Genomic DNA, 26,680 nt, shown 5'->3' with positions numbered 1-26,680 from the left:
GGATAATATAAAGAAGCCTGAAAGATATCAAGACATTGATACACGTCCCTCTCAATCTTTTCAGACTTCCTCGCAGAAATCGGAAAGAAGAGGACGATCAGAACAAAGAGAAGAGCACGCCAAGTCCAAAGACAAGAACCCTGCTCAGCTAAAAAAGAAATTACAATTTCCAAAAAAGAAGGTAGCCAGTATCAAGGTAGTTAACAATGCCGAGAATACTGAGGACACAACTGAAAAACGGAGAATGGGCTCAGACAATGCTAGACAGCGCAGCAGAAGTGAGCATAGCTCGCAAAGTCCTTATGAATCATCTGGAGACAGTGGACACGAATGAATATCTTCAAGTGGAAACTGCAGACACCAGAGTTGGCAAACCTCACAAAATATACGAAATAACATTACGTATAGAGGGAGATAAGACTAGGAAAATAAGGGGACTATTTTGGAATAATCTCTCCAAGGGCTATGACATCCTTCTAGCTGAAAAAGACTGGCCACCAGAATTTGTCAGGGAGTGCCCTCATGGCGAAGAAATAATTATGCCTGCCTTCTCAAATCACATCCCAATTCATAAAAAATACACACTTGCTAGAAAGTGGGCAGTAGCTTTAGCTCCTGCTTTATATAAAAATCACGTAGGATGGGATGAGGACTCTCCTCCTCACAAAATCCAGTTAAAATCACAACCTACTGCACAAAGGCAGTACCCAATTAAGCAAGAAGCAAAAAAACAGGTAAAAGAAATTCTAGATCAGCTAGAATACCAGGGGGTGATTGAAACTTGCACCTCACAAATGAACAACCCTTTGTTTCCGGTCTCCAAACCAGACAATTCATACCGTCTAGTTTTGGATTACCGACACCTTAACTCATGTTGCAAAACTTTTGCAGTGCAAAACTCACATAGTGCTGCACTAATAAATAACATAGTGCGCAAAAAATACAAAACAACCTTAGACATCTCTAATGGATTCTTTTGTCAAAACATAGCACCAGAGAGCAGATATTTGTCTGCGTTCTCAATAAATGGCACTCAAAAACAATTCTGTCGGTTAGCCCAGGGGTACAAGAACAGCCCGGGAGTATTCTCAGCGAGAGTAACAGAATTACTACAAATATATGACGACGAAGCATTATCATATGTCGACGACATATACTTAACAGATGATGACTTGGAGACTCACTTGAAGAGAGTGAACACCATAATACTTGGGTTCGCAGCAGAGGGTTACAAATTCAACTTTAAAAAATCCAGAATTGCCCATCTGACAGTCCTGTTCTTAGGATATGAATTATCAAGTGAAGGCAAAAGCCTGGCTAACAATTTTCTAGAAAAATGTGCCGTACTCCAAGCACCTAGAACACTAAAAAACCTACAGTCAATTCTAGGCTTCCTAAATTTCGGAAGAACATATATTGCAAATTACGCAGAAAGGGTCAAACCCCTTTATGATCTAATAAAACCAGATTTTAAAAGATCTAATTGGACTCAAAAACACACAGAAATATTGAGATCCTTACAAACAGACATGCTAATTAAAACAAAATTAGAAACACGTGATAACACACACAATCTTGTGATCCGAGTCATCCCAGGGAGATGCGGATTCACATACCTGACCTCTAATGAGGGAGAAAAGGTACCAATTGCATTCAAATCACATTTGTACACAGAAGCTGAACAGAAATTCAGCATTAAAGAAAAAATTGTTCATGCAGTTCAAACCGCAATAGCTAGAGAAAAAGATCAAGCTGACGGTAGACATATCACTGTCAGAACAGCTGAATCAGCCTTTGAGGCATTAACAACCCCATGTAATTTACCAACAACGACATTGAATCCGGAATGGATACAATGGGTGAATTCAATTACAACGGACAAAGTATACTACTACTTTGATCCAGAACTAGAGGAATTAAAAAATCTAGAATATGAAAGAACATTCCCTCTGCCAATCGATATTCTGCCTTTACGACATTACGCCTGTGTAATTTATACAGACGGACATGCTCAACCCCCCGTTTGGGGAGAGCAAGCATACAACCCCACATGTGGGATTACAAAAGAAGTGTGGCGCGGAGGTAAACTAAGACCTCTATTAACAAAAACACACTCAGTAGAAACTAATTCAGAACAACAAACTGAAATATTAGCATTGAAAATGGCGCTAGATAATGCGGATCGCGAATTCCCGACACTTATAGTGTCAGATTCATATTACTGCGTCAAATCATATAACAACGATTTGCAGACATGGATTCAAAACGGTTACAAAGATGACACAGATACAACAATAAAGCAGAAACTGCTCTGGGAACAAATAGCTCTTTTACAAAAAGAACTACCAAAGACTCACGTGATACATACACTGAGTCATCAACGTGATGGCGTTCACGTTGCAGGGAATTCATTGGCTGAGACAGCCACAGCGGTAGCAACTAAATCGGCTTCCGTAGTTCGAAAAAAGCGTACATTAAAATACATTGACGGTGAAACAGTGCTGGCAGTGAAAACGTCATTAAAAGGCGACTGCTCAGCGCTACCGATCAACTATCCACTCAATTATACATACATAATCGATGCAAACTCCGTCCCTTTTGCTCGAATCCCTGGAGTGGGGGATAGAGTGATTCCAAACATGGACAGGAGAAACTTGTTAATCGCAGACGCACATATGGGTGAGGGTCTCGGACACCTCAAACAAAAAGATTCTCTGAAAGAATTACAATCCAGGTACTGGTGGCCAGGCATGAGCCTGCATCACACCATGTTTGTAAAAAACTGCTCAAACTGCAACAGAGATCGCAGTGGGGAGAGAAACAGCTTAATACCCCGTCGTTTTACTCCAGAAAAAATCAAGAGTAAAAAGCAAGGCTTGCGATTAACATATACAGGCTAGTTTCCACTTATGATGTAGACCACCAGCACTCGGCTGACGTCTGGACTGTTATACAAAGATTTGCGAGTCTAAATGGCATATACGCTAAGAGCATGCTACGTTTGACCATTGTTTTCACTCTAGCCCTCCAGCCTGAGGGGACACGTGGCCAAATGAGCATAGCACAGCGGGAATCTTCTCACTTCCTTCCTGAGGGATACGGGATGGTGTAAAGAAAAAACCAAGGCATAAAGCAATATATAACGGAAAGGATATTAGGTTCGGGAGCTGGGTGGGTCAAACATCTAATAAGTGTCCAACGTAGTCTAAATAACTTGCCAAGAAATTCTCTGAAGGGATTCAGTCCGTACAAATTATTATTTGGAACTAGGATGTTGATCTCTGACCTTGATAGTCAGACTTCAGTGGTAAAAGAAAAAAGCTTTGATATCAAAGACCGTTTGGCTATTTTGCAGGACTTAAACAAAACAAGAAAAGACCTGAGCAACATAAAGTTGAAACAACAGCCAACAACCACTGAAGAACCACCACCTGTCCCAGCAAGACCTGTCTGGATTCCAAAAGTCGGGGATCTGGTCAGAGAAAAGATCGCGGTAAAGAAGGAATTTGGGCCTTCGTACAGAAAAGCAGTTCCTGTCTTGTCTGTCAACGGGACAAGATCAGTTGTACTACCGCCGCTTGCTGGTAAAAAGGAGAACCGAGTTGTATCCATCGACCTGGTAAAACCACAATCATGTGGCCGATAACAAATAGTAGGCCAAGTGGACTCCCAATAAGTAGCAGAACACCAAGGTTTGCTACCAGTACAGAGGTCCTAACTAAGAGGCTTATTACATTCGAAACGCCTACAAAAGAACAACAAGGACTATGCAACAATGCAATGGAACTTAGACCTCTGAAAACCCAAATAAAAACATTTAGCAGAGACACACCAATCTATAATGAAGTACCAAGTGCAAATGCAAGAAACAGTGATCCTGAACCAATTGGAACAATTGACAGAACTGCATCCGGCAACTTCATAAACTTCGATGATTCCTCTGAAGGCTTCAGTGAATCAAAGACACAGCCATCATCAAATACCTTTAAAGATAAAGCTAAAGAACTTTTGAAACAACTGAAAGAAACATATCCGGTTTCTCCATGGCTTGAATTTTGGGTGGGTTTTGGTGCATTTATCCTCATACTTTGGCTCATCATGGTACTAACTTTGGGACGCTTCATTGAGCGAAAATATGCTAAAATGGACACAGCAAGTCAGAAAATCAACTTGATCCTCAAACCACACACATCTTCACACGTCGAGAAAAGAGAACTTTCTTCAGCCAACTTCACAGCCAATCCTATACCGGGTGGGGTAGCATGGGATAACACTGACTATGAAATTTATGGTCCGGTTGAAATCCTGAAATATCCACACCAAATTAAGATCTCATTGAGTGACTTTGTAAAACCAAGCTCATTTGCTGATGATTGGGACTTCGAAAGCATTAATAATATGATGTCTGACTTAGTAATGTCTGCTAAATTTACCAAACATGATTATTTGCAGGGTTCTACAAATTATGATAGTATGTACTGTTATAACCACTATGGTAACCACTTTTTACATAGATCTGCACAACCTAGAAATGTTTTAAATTATAATCAATGGGAACATTGTGCAACCCCTCCAAAAGGAAGCTCAAGAACCGTTTACGACAAATATTCATATATTTCAGGTTTTAACATAAGTAATGCTGAAACATTTTATTTCAAATTGTCAAATAAGACAGGGATGAAGACCATGATAACCAACACGAAATTGATATATTCAGACACATTCTTTGAACAAATGAATACTTTTGGTTTTGATTATTGGGACAAAAATGTTGAATTGAAAAGTGTTTGGGGTACAAAAGAATGGCAAGTACAGGGTATAGAATCTTTGTTTAGAGCCTGCATGATCCCAGAACAAATTATATTTTTAAATGACACTGTTCAACAAACCACCTGTCTTGGCCTAGCCAAAATCACAGACTTAAATAAACCGTCTATTCCAAAACCAACAATGAACAGCAATAGTTCTACAGAAGAAGAGATAGACGTAAATTATGTATTAAACCAAAACAGAACACATCCAGATTGGAAACAGTGGTTGATCTGGCCCACAGATACTAATAACTGTCAAGACAGATTCCTGAACAAAACACAGGGGTTCAAAATGACCAGGCCAGACCCTAGATATCCTCAAAGACATCACCCAGGGATAATAACCACCTACAGTGTGGGCAAATTATGCCTTCAATGGCTACAAACTTCCACACTGGCAGAAATTAAGCAACACCTAACTTTACTTACTGATGGTGCTGACTTGCGTGATTTCACTATGGGACCACGCAAACAGCGTCAAAAGCGTTTCATTGCAGCCTCTGTATATGCAGCATACAATGAGGCCTGGAAGGTTACTCAAATTGAGACAGCAGAAAGGATACGGGAAATTGACCGTATTAATTTGGAAAAATCACTTTCCGTAGTGGACAATGGGTTAATGACTCTGTCCTCCAGAATTTTCTCTTTGGACAGCATTGTGTCTTCAGCAATCGACATATTATCGCAAGACTTACTGTTGCTACAACACGGTCAGTCTCAATTGCGTTCTATTGTACAGCTTGGCTGGACGTTACAAAATCTGCGTTCAGGCTATGTGCCTTGGCGTTTAATCAACACAACGTCACTATTCCATATCTTTAACCTTACTGATAGACAAATCAGTATGGCACAAAAGGGTGCTGATTATACAATCCTGAGCATTGAGAAACTTGAGAGATTACCAGTGACAATGTCAGAACGACCTGTCAGTGAATGGATAATACATGGGATAATAAATATTCCAATTTCAACCTTCAGGTTTCAATACTGCCAAAAATATATACAGGCTGGCATGTACGAGAAATTGGGAAAGGGGTACATTAAAACAACATGGGACCTGCCCTATTCACATGCATGTGTCAGTAATAAAGGACAGAAAGTGTTTCTTAGTGGCAATAATTGTGCAATGTCACTAAGCGGTACACTTCTGTGTAACGGAATTAGTTTGCACGGAGCCTGTGAAGGGAACTCAAATAACCTTTCATGTCACCAGCAAGGCGCACCTGCAACAGAGATAGAACCATTCTTTCAAAGACTCTATAATGGGAGTTACATTCTAATTGTAGATCACAGATGTTGTAGTCTTATGCCCGGGACTCCTTATCTCGTAACTACGACTGCGAAGGTCAAGTGCTGTGGACACTCATTGTTCCCCAGCTCCTTTCCAGACAGGGAGGCAAGGGCATGGCCCAACTTGAAAATTACTTCTATTCGAATAGATACTTTAAGCAGAATGAAAACAGTGCTTCTTCAGACGCCGACCAGGCTCACGTCATCAAAAGAAACATATGATCTACAAGTCGCAAGGACGACTGCAGAGATACATTCATTGTTATCAACTAATTCCCCCATACATTTCGCAGAAATCCTGAATGAAATCTTAAATATTTCTGATACCAGTGGGGTCTCACAAGTATTTAAGACAGTATTTTCGATGGCATTAACACCATTCAAAGCCATACTGGGTATTTTTCCAGATTTCGTCCATTCGATTTTTGGCGGACTTCCCCTCATTTTAGGACTGATTGCAGGAATCCTATTCCTAGTCCTCATTTTTCGTTATGGCAAACCTTGTCGCAGACAAAACACCTGCGACAAGGGAAGAAATGATCCTAGCCATTGGATACCGGGACCGGATATCAAGAATCCTGGGACTATCCCGGCTTAGAGACCTGAACATGACTTGGTTTCTATCATTTCGACCTATGTGGCAACGATGTGTTTTACCTGTATTAAGGTGCCTGCTATGCGGAGAAGAATGCGTGTTAGACACCTGTCTGACGCTACAATCGGATGCGCCAATGGATGCAGAAACATTGTTGAGTCCTATCAAGGCTCATGCTTTGTGCTGCCCTCAAAGGCTACCAATCCTGATGACGGCATTCGTGGAAGCTTCACCACTACGATTAAGGGGTAGTGAAGTACAAGATGAAAGCAGCATCGATCAGGTACGACCTTCTGTCAGCAATCCAAATCAGAATGTCAATGGAGACAATCATGCGCACGAATGCATGGTTACACCTATTTCCGAGTTAGTGGAACTCTCCCAGGAAGCTGTTGACAACTTTTTCGAAAGCCTAAATGATATGATGTTCTCACCAGAGCAGAAATAGAGACTTTTGAACAAACTCGTACACGGCGTTCCCTGAATTTGGCCTTCAACTTTAATAATAAAGTCACATGAACAATTTTCCCTCCAGTTCACGGACAGCAATTTTTTCAGCAGCCCCAAAATATTTTTGCATATTTTTCGGGACACTATCTTCTGCTTAAAGTGAGAACTATTCTTAGAGAACTAAAATTTCTAATTTTAGACAGCTTATAGACATTAGCTGCCCGCTGGTATGTTCATTGTATTATATTCTGTGATGAAGTGGTCTCAAACTTTTTTCTGTATTAAGAGCCATTTCATGTGTAAATCTCATATACCAAATAGCATTAATGTATACAAATGCGTTATTACTTTAGCATTATTCTACAGCTTGAGTGCATACTATACATATGACTGCATTTCTTCCGTATATTTGAAAATTTCAAAATGCATATATGTATTTTGGGGTGGTAAGGTATACACAATACTCTATAAATATATTGTACTATGTTTTACTATGCATAGATTAGTAAATATGACCATAGTTAGCGTGGAGTGGGTGTGATGTATTCCTATAGGTTCTGAATCGATCCCCCTATTCCTGACCCTATTCTGGTTAACAAACCAACAAGTTAACTAGCAGTCAGCCCATGAGGCAGCAAACCCCCATGATGCAGATACCGTTATCTGACGAAGCCACACTACGGCACAGGAACGTGTTATCTGATTAGGTCATAACGCTTGCGATCTAATTAGACAAGCGATATTCCTCCAGCCCCTGATAAGGCATACGGAGTTCTCATAACAAATCAAACCTATGACAACCTGGGAAAAACCCCTGCGGCCATTGTTTTGATTTCACCAAGAACTTCAGCAAAAGAATGTGCTAACGACCTGGTCGTATGACATCCTTATTGACGTGTCTATGTCCATCCTTACGTCAATCTCGGCACCTTAAAGGTATAAATATTACCGATATTGCCCTATGCAAACACACGCGGTGGTGACGAGACGGAGCAGCCATACTTGCCGAAGCCCAGAGCAGAGCAGACCCCGCTGGCGCAGCCCCGCCTTCCTGACGCGCTGAGAACGAGACGCGCTGCTTTCTCCTGCCGAGAAATCCAGCACCGGCGTTTCCGGGTAGCCCTCGCAGGCAGCCTGGAATATCGAGACCAGAGAGAGAGATACCATCCCTCATTCATCCTAACTTCCAGGTACAGAACTGAATAACCCCTCACAGAGAATTCTTTAGTCAGTCACTTGGCAAAAACAAACGTAACTTAAACTGTAACTTTCTATTCCCGCCCACGTATTAGGCTTAGGTCAGGTACACGGGGTAGGCGTATCTAGAAACACCAGTTGAGTACGTTTAGTCAAATGTATATGTGTATGTAATATATTTTATTCATTTTAAACCTTCATATGGCTTAGAAACCATATCAATGTTTTTACAGTATTATTTTATACTTCTGCTTTTAATGTATGCACTTTACTTAACGATAAGTATTGCAATAATATCGATCCATTTCTCTTGTACGAGAAAAGAGACTGATCAATAAATAACATCTTTTATTGAACACGCCCGTCTCTTCCTTTTCTCTACAATCTGATGAGACTAAGAATGCACGTACTGACTGAGTAAAATAAATTGCCTTTTGTTCACACGACTCTCGAGATACACTCTTGATTAGGGGAGAGCAAAGTTGTCATGTTCTATGGTTGTCAGAAACTAAATCCCTTCTTGTCTAATCAGGGAAGTTAATTCCTTTCTGAACATTCGAGAAAGTTTCTAGTGAACTCTGAGCTAGCTGGCAAACCCAAAACTTTAACTCTAATATCGACAGTAGTAGACCTAGTTAACGTCTGGTCTAGGCCTTTACTATTGAAGGTATTATTCCAATGCACAGAGCCTATTGGGATAATAGGAACTACACTACAAGATGGCAAGACCAATTCTTTCTCCTTTCCTGCTCGCTCTAATTTTAGTTATTGTCATTTAAGCTCCCTTCTATTTTGACTTCTGCTACAGTGTCCAGAAGCTACACATTTCACATCTTTCAGCTTATATACACTAGCATTTCTTTTCCTAAATATACTCCTTTATACTGCATCCTAATTAAAATACGTGGAAAATCTGTTTGCTGTTGACAAACATTTGTTTCAATGTCTGTTAACATCTATTTTCACTGGAAATCTGAAGTCACATCTATGTCACTCTTCCGGCGCTCTCAGTAGAAAAGTAGATGAAATGGCTACTGCTCACCATGTGCTCTTACTTATACTCTTGTACTTAACAAATCACAGGCTTCCTTTCATGTTTTATTTTTGTTATACTGCTTCTAAATGGTCAGTAATTTTTAACCCTTTCCATGTTTCCGGGGAAGAAGCCCAATTTGATTGCATGTTTCCTTTGAAGAAGCCCAATTTGGTTGCATATTTCCTATGAAGAAGCCAATTTGGTTTTTTTTATGCTGAGTCGCGAATCCACCACGACGCACAGCGCAGCCCCCTGTGTAACTTTGTGATGGTTTCGCAGATCCAATAGCCATGTCACAATTTACTATTTCTACTTTCCATTCACATTTTACTTTGCAAACACTACTACAATAAAAGCCAAACACTTCCTAATTACCGATGTACTTAACCATTAACATATTCAGGCTCCCATGACTGTCTGAGTATCTGTGTGGGTCTGTACATGGGTGTGTCACTGGATTCATGGGGCTGTGAGTAGCTGCGTGAGTAGTTGTATGGGCCTGTGAGTGGCTGTATAAGTGGTTCTTTGTGCCTTTCACTGGCTGTGTGAGTACCTAAGTAGGTCTGCGAGTGGGTGTGTAAGTGTTCTGTGTGCATCTCTAAGTAAGTGCAGGAGTGTCTGAGTGCGTCTGTGAGTAGATGTAATAGTGTCTATATGGGCATCAGAGTGGGCATGAGAGTATCTGTCTGTGTGTGTGACTAGGTGTCAGAGTTTCCATTTGGATGTCACAGTGGGTGTGAGAGTATCTATATCGGTGTGAGAGTGAATATGAGGGTGTCTGTCTGAGTGTGTGAGTGAGTGGGTATGAGAGTGCCTGTGTGTGTAAGTGGGTGTGATATTGTCTGTATGGGCATCACTGAGTGTGAGGGTGCCTGGACTGGGTGTGACAGTATCTGTTTGGGTTTCACAGTAGACATGAGAGTATCTGTATAAGCATCAAAGTAGGTGTGAGGGTGTATGGTTGTGTGAATGGGTATGAGAGTGTTTGGGGGTCACAGTAGGTGTGACAGTATCTCTATGGGCATCAGATAGGGGTGAGAGTGTCTGTGTGTATGAGTAGGTGTGAGAGTGTCTGTGTGAGTGGGTGTGATTGTGTCTGTATAGGCATGAGAATGGGTGCCAGAGTGTCTATCTGGGTGTCTGACTGGTTGTCAGAGTGTCTGTTTGGATGTGTGAGTGGGTATAATAGTGTCTGTATGGGTGTCAGAGTGGGTGTGAGGGTGACTGTCTGGGTGTCTGACTGGGTGTTGCAGTGTCTGTTTGGGTATCACAGTGGGTGTGAGTGTCTGAATGGGTGTCAGAGTGGGTGTCTGAGTATATAATCTTTTTTTAATTCACAGTGAGGTCAGCGGATTCATTGTGGATTTACACGGGGTGCAGGCTGAGCTCCGCAACGGCTCCACCGATCTCCCAAAAGGCGGAAAAACGGAATTCAGGCATTTTCTTGTCCGTTATACATGCTTTCCCCACATCTACAACAAACACATGAGGTCTGGAAAGCTATAACTTGACTCCCTTTGTCTACTTTACATGCTGCTTTTCATGCCCGAGGACTGTTTCCCAATACAGAAAATGGCGGCAGCAACTTTTCTTTCAAGTTGTGGCCTGACAATCAGGACCTTGCTGTAGCTAGTGGAGCTGCGGATTCCCCACAAGCAGATTTGCGGATGGTCCTTGTCCCTACATAATTTTTGTTTATTTCAGTTAATAACTCAAAAACAACAGAATGAATGTAATCCAGATCACATAAACATGCTTTCTATACCAAGAGCTAGCTTACTGCCAAATTTGGTGTCATTCCATCCAGCGGTTTGGGCTGTAGTTGTGTTCAAAATTCCTTTTGAAATTAAAACATTGGGAGAATGTGTTTTGGAACCCCGCTTATTCTAAGCTCCCACTTTATGAATCACCTCTGAACTTTCAAAACACCAGGTGAACAAATTAGTGTACAAGTTTTGAAAATTTCATGAAGAATCGTCAAACTGTGTCAAAGTTATTGGCAAAACAAAAAATGCCATTCATATGGGAAAGCGATACTAACTATAACTAACTACTGGCGACTGCCAGGAGGTTAAATATATATATATATATATATATATATATATATATATATATATATATATATATATATATATATATATATATATATATATATATATATATATATATATATATATATATATATATTTATTTAAAAAAACAAAGGATACAGGGACGATATACCTAGGAAATAGAATTTAAAAAACTTAGAAATTCACTAAAAACAGCAATAGTTACAGGGACATTATAGTTACTCTAAGATTTCACTCATACAAAACCATTGAAATTCAGCAGTTATGGTTACCTGAGCTAACTAGAACTTACACCCCCACTGGGCACTGCTAATGGCCTCACATAACATCATCATGGCATGGTCAGTGACATCACTGATGATTCACTGATGACATCTCAAATTGCATAATTGATGTCATCATCAAGTGAGTGTGGGTGTTTTTAAGAGTTTATGGGTGCTAAACATATAAACTAACCTACTACAAAAGTTAAATTAGTATACTAGATGCACTAGTACTGAGTGATATTACTTCTAACATATATTATGCGAGTGGCTGTGTTACTGTAACCTTGTGTGGATGTGTGTGTAAGTGACTGTACGGGTGTATAAGTGGGTAAGTGAGTAGCTGTATGGTGAGTGAGATGCTGTGTGAGTGGCTGTATTGGTGAGTGAGTGGGTTTGTCAGTGGCTGTATGGCTGTTTGTCAGTGGCAGTGTGAGTGGCATTTTGGGGGCAGTGAGTACGTAGTGACTGTATGAGTGAGTGAGTGGATGTCTGGAGGGCTGTATGAGTGGCTTGACTCAGTGGGCAAGTGGATGTATGGGTGAGTGAGTGGCTGTTTGAGTGGGTGTTTGGTTAAGTAAGTTGGTGTGTGAGTGGCTGTATTGGAGACGAAGTGTCTGAATTGCTGTATGGGTGAGTTAGCAGATGTGTGAGTGCTTGTATGGATGTGTGAATGGCTATGTAAATGCGTGTGTGAGTGAGTGAGTGCTTGTATGGGTGAGTGAGTGGCTGTTTTGAGAGGCTGAATGGGTGAGTGAGTGAGTGTGTGAGTGACTGTGCAGGTAAATAAGTGGGGTGGTAGTAGCTGTGTGGGTGGGTGGCTATGTGAGTGGTTGTACGGGTAAGTGACTGGTTGTATGAGTGGCTGTATGGATGAGGGAATGGTAGTGTGAGTGGCATGACAAGTGAGTGAGTGGGTGTGTGAGTGTCTCTATGGAGGAGTGAGTAGGTATGTGAGTACTGGTATGGGTCTGTGAATGAGTATGTGAGTGGTTATTTGGGTGTGAGTGGGTGTACACAAGGTTGTCTGGGGGTTTGAGTGGGTGTGTGAGTGGTTCTGTGGATGAAGTCATCAGTGATGTCATTTGAGATGTCACCAGTGATGTCACTGACCATGTCATGAGTGATGTATTATGTGAGGTCATAAGAAGTGCATTATGGAGGTGCAAGCCATAGTTAACTATAACTGCTGAATTTCACTGGTTTTTGAAAAGATGTAAATACATGTAAAAGAATGATGAAGGTTCAAGTAAGGTTTATTCTTGAACACCCTAACCAACAGCTACCAGGCAGCAACTGATCACTACAGGAATATTCATCATCTTAACATTCTAGGTTCCAAGGTACAGACATACAATGGATATAAAGAGAATACTACACATCTTCTTTCTTATAACAAGATAGAAATTGCAAATGAAATACAAATAAAACAGCTTCACAAAGAAAGCATCAGTATAACAGAATAAATCAGAATGCAGTGCAAAGAACATAGCATAAGATCCTATAAAGGAACTTTCAAGTAGTGTAATCCTTGAGATAAGTTGGAATTTTCTTAACACGAGTGCTAAATCTATTTGAAGATTCAACAGTGCTGTTAGAAGAGACAGAATGATGTACACTAGAATCCATATCAGGATTGCATTTTTTAACAATTGCAACACGATTTAAATTCCATATCTTTCCATTTTCCAATTTCACAGAATTACTAAAACATTTGATAACCTTCATGGGAGAAGAGTATTTAGACCAGGACAATGAACCTACTGGTGCTCTGACCTTTACTTCATCCCCAACTGCAACTTTCCCTTCTTTTACCCTTTTCCTTTCATCAAAACACAATTTATTTTTTAAACGCAGTTTTATCTCTCTTAGTCTCCAATCACCAATACCATTATCCTTTACCCCTTTGCCCCAGAACATCCATGCTGGACTCAAACTAGTATTAGGAGTTCTACCTTTAAATAATTCAAATGGAGTTTTCATGGTAGACATCTGAGGAGAAAACCTATGCGCCAGAATACACTTTTGTAATTCTTCCTTCCAATCCCAACATTAACCCTAGAAAGTTGAATATTTTCCTTTATCACCCTATTAAACCTTTCCACGGTTCCATTAGTCTCTGGGTGATAAACTGATGATCTTTTATGTTTAATGCCACACGTTAACAAAAATCTGACATCATACCTGAGCAAAACTGAGGACCATTATCTGACAACAGAGTTTTCGGAAAACCTTCTCTTTTAAAAATTTCCTTTAAAAAATCTATGACTCATGAAGATGTTACCTCTGAAACAGAAGATATCTCAACCCACCTTGAATAAAGATCAATCACAACTATCAAATAAGGAGTTCGATGTTCACCTGAAAGCGGACCCACAATATCCATAGCCAAATCATGGGAGCAGTACGAGAAACTAAGATTTTGTCACGTACTTTACATTGTAAACATTCCTTCACCTCCCTTTCAATTTCCAAATCCATTCCTGGCCACCAAAAAGAACAACGAATCCTTTCCTTAGTTTTTACAATTCCCATATGACCTTGATGTGCCTCTTTAATCAACCTTTTTCTCAAAGAGCCAGGTGGAATCAACTTAGAACCCCTTAAAAGGATACCATTCTCCACTGACAACTCATTTTTAATCAAATGCCATACTTTAGATAAAACTTTGTCAAAAACAGAATTGTTTGTAACCGAAGAAATTACACTTTTAATCTCACAATCTTTACTACACTCCTCCAACCATTCCTCCTCAAGTATGACACCTGAGGTAATTTCACAAACATTTACCTCCCTTTCACAGTCAACTTCCTCATAAACAACTCCTGGAGAGTCATCAACAAGACGTGAAAGACAATCCGCAGATACATTCTCCACACCTGGTATATAGTCAATGTCAAAACAGAATTCCTGAAGACTAATAACCCATTTTCTGATTCTTGAAGAAACATTATCCAAACCTTTCACCATGAAAATCTCTCTTAGAGGTTTATGATCGGTACAAACTTTAAATTTGAGACCCCACAGAAAATTCCTGAACTTCCTTAAAGCCCAAAATATAGCCAAAGCTTCTTTCTCAATGACCGAATAGTTCAGTTCTGCACCTCTCAAACTCCTTGAAGCACAGGCAATAAGCTTCTCTAGACCATTCCTTCTTTGTTTCAAAATTGCTCCCAAACCCTTTGAACTTGCATCCGTAATTACATATGTCTCCTCAAAAGGAACAAATGCTTGCAAATCTGGAGCAGCAACTAAATCTTTCTTGATGTCCTCAAACTCTTTTTGACATTCATCCGACCACTTAAATTCCTTGTTCTTTCCTAAAAGATCTCTTAATCCACAAGATTGACTTGCTAAATTTTTGATGAACTTTCCATAATATTCCACCATACCAAGAAAAGAAACAACCTCCTCCTTGTTCTTTGGTGATACCAGATTTTTAATAGTATCAACCAATTCTTTCTTAGGTGAAATACCAACCGCTGATATACAATGACCTAAATAATTCACCTCAGTGACAGAAAATTTACATTTCTCATATTTTAAAGTCAAACCAGCATTTTCTAATCTTTTAAGAACTGTCCTCAAAATTCTATCATGCTCTTCTTGATTCACACCATAGATCAACAAATCATCTTGATAGCATTTTACTGATTTTATACCTTTCAAAATGGATGCCATAACACGTTGAAAAACCGACGCAGCAGACACAAGACCAAACGGCATTCTCTTATACTTGAATGCACCCATCGGAGTGATAAACGCCGTAAGATCTTGTGAATCCTGCGTCAACTCAATTTGATGATATGCCTGAGTAAGATCGAGTGTTGTAAAAATTCTAGCATCCCCTAAAGATGATAATAATTCATCTATATTAGGCAAAGGGAATTTGTCTACTACAACTTCCTTATTAAGTGACCTTAGATCACAACATAATCTTATATCACCATTAGGTTTGTTGGCGACAACAATTGGAGCCAACCATTCAGTTGCCTCAACAGAAGTAATTATATCTTGTTCTTGTAATTTCCTCAATTCCTGTTCAACTTTTTCCTGTATAGCAATTGGAATCCTCCTAACCTTAGCAACCACAGGTACAGCATCCTTTCTTAACTTTATACAATGTTTATAGCCTTTAAGACAACCCAATTCTGATTGAAAAAGTTTGGGAAACTCTTCCATAAAAGAGTTATTTTCCGATACAATCTCCTGAATTTGAATCTGTGGATTTGAATTTGGATTCAGTATAACCCCCAGCAAACGTTGATGCGGCCACCCAATTAAACAATCACCAACTTTGGAAACATAGACTTTTCCAACAATAATTCTTTCCTTAAATTCACTGCTTGCATTGAAATAACCCATCATGCTTATAGGGGCACCACCGTAGCCTCCTGCACTTACATTCATTTTTATTAGTTTATTTTTCATCTTTAAACATTTTTCATGAAACTCTTTTGATACAATTGTTATACATGCACAAGAGTCAAATATCATTTCAAGTTCAATACCTTCAATCTTAACTATTCCAGTTGGATAATACTTTTCATCTTTATCCTTCACTTGACATATAATCTCTTTTATTTCTTTATTAATTATTTTTTCTCCTTAAATTGGCAAAATTTAACAAAATGACCTTTTTTCCCACACCCATGACAAAGAAAACTCATTGCCGGACAGAACTTTGAATTAGCCTTATGACCAGATTTTCCACATCTAAAACATGTTACAGATGAAAAGGAAACCTCCTCTTTACTTTTATCATTTACCGAGGCCTTACTTTCTTTCACCTCCTTTATCTGTGAAACATCTTCCCTCACTTCTAACTTTTCTACCTTTTCCTCTGACCTCCCTTTGTCATGTTTTAATTTATCAACACATTTGATCATGTGTTCAACTCTCTTGGCTATACTTACAACCTCCTCAAGAGGTGGCTCATCCTTGAGCCACAATGCTTCTCTAATTTTATCCTCTCTACATTTCAACACCAGCTGATCCCTTAAACGTTCCTCATTTGCAGGACTAAACTTGCAAGTAGAAGATAATTTTCTCAACGCAGTTAAATATTCCTCAACTGACTCATCTTTACCTTGTTCCCTTCTACCAAGATGATATCTTTCCATTTTAGTACTTACACGAGGTAAATAATGTTTGTCAAGTTGTAGCAACCATACCTCATATTCATCCAAACCTCTCTGTTCCTGATGAGACAAAGCAGGCAAATTTTCAAGAACTTCTTGCCCTTCCCCACCAAGACAATGCATTAACAAAGAATATTTTCTTTCTGCGCTTACATTTGCGCCACAAACTCTATCATAGTGTGCAAAAATCTTTTTTCCATTTACTCCATTTTACCTTTGGTTCTCCCGGATCACTCAAAAAAAACGGTGGAGTTGTTACATTCTGCATCTTTAAATTTAAATTGTACAACAATTAAATGTGCAACACTAAATATCTAATAACTTCTTGTCTCAAAATGCCTATATAGTAAATTAAATAGACATCTTTCTTTGCTATAAATAAGATTTTACACACTAATTTGCATTACATAAATGTATATATCTCTCCTTTGAATGAAAAGAGAGCAAGCAATCATACATTGAGAAGAAATAGAAAATAAAATAAAGTAATTATCCTATTCTCGAGTTACCACAACAATTTTCCTTCCAGGTTTGCTCACTTCCGTCACATTTAAAACAAAGGCTGCCACGCAAATGATAATCCACACACAAAAATGACACGAGAAGTTCAGGCAGTTCAAAGGTGACGTTTCCTTGAATGCGCGAAGAGAAACAGCCGCTCCAGATCTCACGATGTCTCGTGCATGCCCTTCGCCAACTCCCGTTTCACATTCCACCACGTCATCATTCCTTAAGAAACGCCGACCAAGGAAGAGCTCGTCTCGCAGATTTACAGATCAAAACAAGAAGTAAACGGTAATAGAAACCAATGTTTCTTCTACTTTAACACTACACCATTTTCTTCCTCGCGTTAATGCAGCAATGTTACACCTTCGTTTCCATTCCTTCTCAACACGAACTTTTAAACTGCCGCGGGAGAAGTCACCATTACGATATTTAAAAAAGAAATTTAAAAAAAACTTCTCATTTGCACCTTACTGCTGCTGGAGAAGGAATAATATTGAGTTAGCCACAACAAATTTATCGCAATCTCTCTTTTGACCTTCAGAATGCTTCCTCTGATTCAACCAACTGCCGCTGGGGAAGATCTTTAACCTGCCATTCAAAATTTCAGCCGCTGGGGAAGCTCAAAGTCAATATAGATAACGATAATAATAATTGTAATTCTCCAACTCCTCATGTAAATTTAATAATTGTTAATCTTCATTCCGATTTCTCACAAAGTCTTAAAATAGCTTAACAAACATGTCAAACCACTTAGCTTGATGTTAAGGTGGTCTTCTTCTTTTCTTTCATTCAATCCCGTTCTCGTCGCCAATGAAAAGATGTAAATAAATGTAAAAGAATGATGAAGGTTCAAGTAAGGTTTATTCTTGAACACCCTAACCAACAGCTATCAGGCAGCAACTGATCACTACAGGAATATTCATCATCTTAACATTCTAGGTTCCAAGGTACAGACATACAATGGATATAAAGAGAATACTACAGTTTTGTACGAGTAAAATCTTAGCCTAACTATAACGTCCCTGTATCCTTTGGTGTTTTTTCAGTGAATTTCTAAGTTTTCTTAATTCTATTTCCTAACTATAATGTTCCTGTAAACTTTGTTTTTAAGTACATTTCTATGGTTTTTCAAATTCTATTTCTTAACTATAGCATCCCTTTAACCTTTATTTTTAAGTGAATTTCTATGTTTTTTTAACTAGTAGTCGTGTTTGCTGAGTGGTGGAGAAAGGGGGCAAGTCCTCCGACCAGGTCTAAGGAATCCTGCTGTATGGAATTTACTGGAGGTAACAGGAGAGGTAGTTGGCCCCCAAGGACCATGAGCAGCCAAGGGGTGTTCGTCCCCCAACCAGTTTTGTATCAGGAGGCATGTTTGCAGAGTGGTGGAGAAAGGGGGCATGGCCTCTCACAACCTCTCACCAATCCAGCTATGTGGGACTTTTTGGAGGTACCAGGAGGGGCAGTTGGCCCCCAAGGAACCTCAAGACCCAAGGGGACTTCATTCCCTAACTAGAAGTGCACCAGGAGGCAAGTTTACAGAGTAGTGGAGAAAGGTGGCATGGCCTCCTAAAACCCCTCAGCAATCCCTCTGTATGGGACTTACTGGAGGTAAAAGGAAGGGGTTCCTGGTTCCCAAGGACCCTCAGCATTAAAGGATACTTCATCCCACAACTAGTAGAGCGCCAGGAGGTGCATTTGCAGAGTGGTGGAGAAAGGAAGCAGGCCTCCAATCACTTCTCAGTATTCTCCCTCTTTGGGACTTACTGGAGGTAACAGAAAGGGTTATTGGCTCCCAAGTACATTCTGAAGCCAAGAGGACTTCTTCCCCCAATCAGTTGTGTGCCAGGAAGCACATTTGCATAGTGGTTTTAAAGGGGGCGGGCCTCTGGCAACTTGCCGGTCTGGCTTTACTTTCATGTATTAAGGAAGGTGGGGCTGTGTGGCTCCCCTTCCCTGTGCCATTTTCATCCCTGGGAACTCCATCCCCTAGGGTGTGACCGTTTGTTTTTTTGTTGATTTTTTTTAAATTAAAGGGAACGGGGCTGAGTGGCCCCGGACCGCGGGGCCAAGCCTTTTTTTTAAAAACAAATAAGGGGAGAGAGGCAGTGCGGCCCCCCTCCCAGGCTGATTTTGGCCCCTAGGAACTCATCCCCCGGGGCCCAACCTGTATTCTGGGTGTCACCCAGAGCCCTCACACCCAAGTCTTGGGGACCTTGGGGGAGCCTTGAGGCATCCGCGGTCCCTGTCAGCTCCCTGCCTCTTGCAGGAGCCTGCATTGATTTCACAGAGAGGGAGCTGCTAAACATGTAGCTTCTTCTCTGTGAAAGCAATTTTTCTCCTCGCCCTGTAACCAAGAGTATATTTAACGCTCTTGCTTGCTGGAAGTGGAGCATTTGCTATGGCTTGGCGGGAGCATTAAAGCTCCTGCCAAGCCATTGCAAACAGCTATGCCTCGGTGGGGGCACCCTGGGGGGTAGTGGTCCTGAAGGTCATCTATTGCTCCAGGACGGGGCCACACCTCCCTCCTTTCTAAGTTGTAGGGCCTGCCCCTGGGAGGTGGTGGTCCCTGGCAGTCCTTTCAATTATTTTAAAATAAGATGGCTCTGGGGAGGTGGTGGTACTCGGGATTCGGGGGGCCCAGAGGCTCCCAATACAAATTTGGTTTGGCCCCAGGGAGGTGATAGTGCTCAGGGCATGTTTGGGTCCAAGGGGCCCCCCATTACTTTGTGGCATGTGGCCCCAGGAAGGTAGTGGTCCCTGGGGCCTTGGGGTCTGGGAGGATCCCGTACAAAAATCTATAAGTCTTAGGGAGGTGGTGGGACCTGGGGCAACATTAAGCCCCATGAGCGTGGCACCTGTCGCCTATCAGCAAAATGCCCTCGGAACCTGGCCCACCCGGAGACGGATACCCAACAGAGACTGCCCTTCCTTTTTTTTTTCACATGTTCCGTGGAGCCTGTCAACAGTGCTTTTGAATATATGCTTTTTTTGGCCTGTGGGACCCCCCCAGACGCCTAGGGAGCCGGGGTATTTCTACCCTCGCCCCTTTTTTTTTTACCTTTTTACTGGGACTCGGCTTGACTGGTTTGAAGTGTTGGCAGCCAATCAGATCTCAGCTCAAGATCAGGAGGGTAGCGGATCCTCTGCGTACCTTTATAATTACAATTGGAAATTTCTTTAAATAAGTTCATAACTACTGAACGAATTTACATCAAATCATAAAAAGTCTCTTCCCTGAACCAACATCTACCTTTCTGCCAAGTTTGGTGTAATTCAGTTTAGCTAGCCACATCTGAAGGTCCTATGGGAATGAATATGGAAAACGCAAATTTTTTATCACTCCTTTTTCTCGGCCCTCTCTTGACGGATCACCCCAAAACATGTGCAACAAGAATTGCCGGGGGAACTTTTTTTAGGATGTTTTGCGAAGATATGTTAGACAATGCCAAAGATATAGGCAAGTCAAAAAATGCCTTTTCCTATGGAAACTACACTACAAATACCTACCAGCGGTGATAATATATATATATATATATATATATATATATATATATATATATATATATATATAAACACATAATGGGTAACTATGGTGTGTGGTACTATAATGACATTGAAGGATTCTCAATGTCGCCAGTAATGTGGAACTTTCCACACTACTTTTTTTTATGACTCAACAGCACTAAGAACACAGAAGTTCATATCACGGAGTTGTCTATAGATAAAAAATGCACAATACCATTCCCAGTAGTTCCAAGGCTGGATGGATATTGTTGGCCCCTTTGTTGAGAGATTGATTCATTATACATAGAAATCCTTATTCTTCAATTGGATGATGCAGATACAAATCATCTAGCAATAGCATTGTCTCCTTGTCTTTATCACCATTTTATGTATAGAGTGACAGTCACTCTAACAAATACAAATTGCACGGAAAAACCCATTTACTTCCTCTCTCTGCTACTCTTCCATCAGTACATCATTATTTGTTGGCACTACTAATTTCATGAGCATGTATGCCGGGGATCTGGGGATTCTTGTGAAATGTTAGACCCCCACTTGCCAGTATTTTGACAGTGTCTGTTAAACTGTTTTCTGCATTCTGATCTGTCTGCTTTGTTAAAAGTCACTTCATCCACATTCACCTTCTTTTTCTTATTTTCTCCATTCTGTTTATTCCAGGACAGTCCAGAGAACTCATCCAGCCCTGGCATCCCACCCAGTCATGTTCCCAGGTAGTGATCCCATTCATATAACTCTCTCCTCCTGTCACCAGTCTTCTGCTTTCTGTTCCATTTTACACAGAGACTAATTAAGAGTTGTGTTGGGTAATGGGTGAACAGGCAGAGGTCATGAGAAAATACCCTTGTATGTCTTTTAGGATTGAATCCAGTGTTGGGATAAGGAATAAGAAAATACTGCATGTACATAAAGTGGGTCACCTTTTCTTTAAAGGGAGAACATGACAGTATATGGACATCATAGTTTGAGGACCACTGTGTAATTTAGTGTAGATGTTTTGGAACTATGCTTCTTCAGGGATTAAGAATCATTCGCTGTACTGGAGGATATCACCTTTTGGGGCCGCTACTTAATTATTTTATACAAAAATGAATGGAGGAGATTGCTCACCTAACTTCCTCATTAACTGAGGATAAGGTGATAGCCAGTTATAGGTTTTGAATTTTGAGGTTAATGAGCTGCAACATTCGTGCCATCTGTGTCCTAGGTGATCGAATCCCCTTAACATAACACATTCCAATGCACAAATAAGGTAGATCTAGAATCTAATGAGTGTATTGTTTCTTTGGGTAAAATGAACTTACCCTTAACTAACACCACAGTACTGCCAGACAGTCCATGAATTCTGCTTTAGGTTGCGGATACTTTCCATACCACTCAGCAACATTCATTCTGCTGCTGTCTCTAAATTTTCTTAGGATTATTACTTTTTATTGTATCATTGCAGATAGCCTAAAACATGTGTTCGCAAGGTGTGTTGTAATGTATCAATACATTACCTGTGATGAGTCTTTTTTGTTTGGGTAGCTCTTTTATGATATATAATGTCACTTAAATCTTTTCGACTCATTGTTTAGAATGTTATTAGAACTCCTTGATGGCGATAAAGGAGTGGGAACATATTACACAGTTGCTGTTAGAAATGGGATTCCTGGTTGTCAGAGTCATACACCCTGCCAAGCAGGAACAACAATCCTAGTCAGGGAAAGCTAAATACACACTAAAATATAACCTGTGGTCACCCTCTGGTAGCTTGGCACAGAGCAATCAGGCTTATCTAAAGAAGCAATGTGTAAAGTATTTGTGCAACACACACACATACACACAAACACACACAGTAACACAATGAAAACACCACAAAAAAGACTCCACACAGGTTTAGTAAATAGACAATACTTTTATAAATAAATGAAGACCAAAACGACAAAAATCTAATGTATAAAAATCAAGATATTATTTTTAAAAGATTAAAAAGAGTTCTAGCGCACAGATGCAATAAGCGCTGCAAAGGGTTATTTGGTCGAGCTGGACCGGGGCAAAATCAAAGTTCAATCTGATCACAAAGTAGCGCAAGCTGGCTACACAATCCATGCAGATCCTGGTTACAACAGTGAGATGCAGGGTACAGTTGAGCGATGCATTGAGTGATGCATCAATGTCAATCCCGCTGGGCTGGCGATGTGTCGTTTCCGCAGAAGAGGCGCTGGGCTGAGATGCATTGGTTCCGAAGTGTAATGAACAGGGTTTTTCCACACAGTCGAGGGATGCATCGATCTCTCTGAACTGCACTAGCCGTAATGCGATGTTCCGATGTGTCGGGTTCTCAAGGTATTGAGATACGTCGATTTTCGTGAAGCAACTATAAAGGTCCACTTCAAGTGAGCACGGCACAGGACCAGGGTTAGAGACTTTGATATCCCTGATTCTCAAGCAACAGGAGGCAAGTCAGCAAGTTCTTGGGGCACACTCAGATGGGAAGGGAGAGTTCAGTTGTCCTCCAGCAAAGTCAGAGAGCAGCAGACAGCAGGGCAGCACAAGATAAAAGCAGGCCTTTTCAGTCAGCCATCCAGCAAGGAGTGCTTTAAACCGCTGCATGAGTAGGATAGCTCTGAGCTGTCCTCATGCACAGCAGTCTGTGCATAGGACAGCTCTGATTCGTCCTCTGCACACAAGCAGGAAATCCCTTGGGTGTGGGCACCCGAGGGATATCCTCGGACGGAAACAGGCTCAGGAGCTGGGAGGCCATTTCAGTTTTTTCACTGAAATGACGATCGGCGGGCATTGCGCAATGACGCCATTTCAATGAAAGTGAAAGTGAAATGAGCCAATTACCTCATTTCATTTTCACTACATCTTTGCTCGGCAGGCTATGTCAGCCCCCAAGCTCCCATTCTAATGGGAGAGGTACAGTTGCAAGAGGGAGAATCTCCCCTTTTCAAAAGTACCTCTGCCCACATGTTCCCTGCTTGGGGATCGCCACAGGAGGGCAATCCCCAAGCAGAGATCAACCCACTAGCCACCAGGGATGGGGAGGAGCATCTTTAGCATGGGCTTTTGTTCCCCCGGCTATTTTTTTAATACAAATCAATTTTTCTCCCCCCCAAGGAGGCAGAAAGCCCACTAGGCACCAGGTATTTCTTTTTTTAGTAATGTCTAGGAGTGAGGGCTGAAATGCCCCCAAATCCCCCCCTCCCCCAAATGGCACAGTCTTTCTGCCCCCTTGGGTGGCAGATGGGGTTAATTACCCAAGCTCACTAGACACCAGGGAATTGTAGTTTATTTGTAAATAAAGGGGTGGGGTTGGCCACCATAGGCATCGGCCTGGCCATGCCCCCACCCCAAATAAATGGGGACTAAAGTCTTTCTGAACCCCCTGGGGGGCAGATGAGGCGATTGACCCCGATCTGGCCCCCCGGGGGGGGGGGGGGTACTGAAAGCTCACTAGGTACCGGGGATAATTCTTTTTGTAAAGTGTAGGGGTGGGCCTGCCCAGAATGGACATGGCAATATCCCACCCCCTAAATAGAATGGGCACAGTCTTTCTTCCCCCCGATCTGCCCACCAGGGGGGCAGAAAGATACCAGGGAATTATTGTTTTTATTTTATAAAAGAGAGGTGGGGGCTGCCATTGCCCCACCCCTAATAAATGGGGAGAGAAGTCTTTCTGCACCCCTGGCGGGCATTTGAGGCAATGCCCCAGATCTGCCCCCCTCCCCCCGAAGGGGAAGAAAGCTTCTAGGTACCAAGTTTTTTTTCGTTTAGAAACGTCAAGGAGTGGGTGCTTCCCAGAGTGGGCATGGCAATGCCTCCACCCCCCAAAAAATGTGCACAGTCCTTTTGCACCCCGAGGTGCCAGAAAGACCACTAGATGCCAGGGAAAGTTTCTGTGTGTGTGTGTGTGAAGTGGAGTGTGGCTGATGGTCTATGTGTACTGGTGCTTGGCTGGCAGTGCGCATAGGCTGTCGATTGGCTGGCGGTGTGTGTGGAGGCGTGCTTGGCTGACGGTGTGCGTGGATGGCACTTAGCTAGCAGTGTGCGTGGAATGCCACTTGGCTGGTGATGTGAGTGGACTGTCGCTTGGGTGGTGGTGTGCGTGGACTGGGGCTTGGCTGGTGGTGTGTGTGGACTAGAGCTTGTCTGGTGGTGTGCATAGATGGCGCTTGGCTGACAGTATGTGTGGACTGAATCTTGGCTGGTGGTGTGCCTGGACTGATGCTTGGCTGCCTGTGTGTGTGGACTTGGATATAAGCCAATGTAACCATGTTTAGTGAGTGATGGCAAGCACTTTAGAACTGGTTAGCAGTGGTGAAGTGCACAGAATCCTAAGGCCAACAAGAATGAATACAGCAAAAAAGTGGATAGTAAAGGCAAAACGTTTGGTTTTGACCCTTCAGTAAGGGCCAGGTCCAACATTCCACATTGCTAAACGTCCTAAGAACTTTGCCTTTTCATCTTTCTTCAAATAAGCTACTATTGCACCGTACTGCAGTGCATCCTACTGACACTAATTCAAAACAGTGCATATCATATACCAACACTGATCTAGCACTGTACACTGCATACTAGGGGCCAGATTTATCAAAGGATTATGTTGCCCTTGCATCACGCAAGGTGACCAAGGACAATGCAATTCTTAATTCACATTTACCAAGCAACGCAAGGTCACCTTGCATGGCTCTGTGTGGCTTGGAAAATCTGGAGTAACGCAAGGCAGTGCAAGCAGCTGCCTTGTAAAACTCTTCACTGGGAAGACATTACATGGGTGGAGAGTGGGTGTTCCCACACATCCACCCATGTATTGTGGTGCATTCCCAGACAAGTAAACCTGGGAATACATCAAAATTGTATGCCTTCCCGATAGCCACAATATTCTGCACACACTTAGAAAAAGGAAAATGCCTTTAGGAGGCACATAAACAATCCTGCCTGCAAAGCAGACACCCTTGCACCACGACACAAGGGTGCCTGCATTGGCCTAAGGCAGCCCATGGTACGCCAGTACAGTGTGCAAGGAGGAACGTGCCATATATTCGTAAATAAGGCCTGTTGCTGCCCTCTCCATTTGACACAGCACAGAGCAGCAAGTTGTCTAGCTGTGTTGCGCTGCGTCAAACATTGATAAACCTAATCCTAGGTGTATCTGCTTACCATCCTTTCACACTGAAGGCTAGGGATGTCAGCACACCGTACCCACACAACCCTACGTCTTAATGGCCTTTACCTACCATGCAGCCTTTCTTCCTAACCCAATAAGCTGGATACCAATCTGCAACACTGTGTCACAAAAGAACTAAATTGCCGCACTGCATTGCTTCATTGGGAGCATAACCAACCACACTGCACTGCAACCTAATTTACTAATCCACCACAGTGCACAAAACCTTAAGGGCCCGAAACCCCACCGTGCATTGCATTATTTATGCACTAACTGGTTGCACCACAGTGTTTCCCGGGAGGTGTCAACTGTCTTCTGCATTCTGAGCGGTCTACTTTAGTATAAAACCACTACATCCACATTCTCTCTCTTTCTCTTTCTCTCATTTTCAGCATTCTGTTTATTCCAGGAAAGTCCAGACAACCCATCAAGCCCTGGCATCACTCCCAGTCATGTTCCCAGGTAGTGATCTTATTTGTATAACTCTCTCCTCCTGTCACCGATCTTCTGCTTTCTGTTCCATTTTACACAGAGACTAGCTGGAAGCCATGTTTGGGACAGGAGTATAGACAGAGGCCACGAGACAAGACCCTACATGCCTTCTAGGTGGATACCAATCTGAAACACTGTCCCCTAGAGAC

At 41.6% G+C, this 26,680-nt stretch overlaps 1 protein-coding gene across 3 annotated transcripts in view; it reads left to right on the top strand.

The window, feature by feature from the left end:
• The window catches only part of LOC144827483 (acid-sensing ion channel 1C-like), a 574,677-nt gene that overhangs the window by 524,413 nt on the left and 23,584 nt on the right, over positions 1-26,680 (top strand). Inside the window, exons 10-11 of one of the 3 annotated variants that reach the window (XM_078685777.1) lie at positions 21,545-21,597; positions 26,432-26,501. The exons of 1 other annotated variant lie outside the window; for it this stretch is intronic. In XM_078685777.1, the coding sequence (XP_078541903.1) occupies positions 21,545-21,597; positions 26,432-26,501 (123 nt within the window). The remainder of the gene's footprint in view (positions 1-21,544; positions 21,598-26,431; positions 26,502-26,680) is intronic. One more of the 3 variants, XM_078685778.1, reaches the window with a different exon arrangement.

This window comes from Lissotriton helveticus, chromosome 4_1, assembly GCF_964261635.1.
Source record: "Lissotriton helveticus chromosome 4_1, aLisHel1.1, whole genome shotgun sequence".
Lineage (NCBI taxonomy): Eukaryota > Metazoa > Chordata > Amphibia > Caudata > Salamandridae > Lissotriton > Lissotriton helveticus.
The sequence above is the reverse complement of the archived record's forward strand: the minus strand, read 5'-3'. Positions and strand labels throughout refer to the sequence as shown.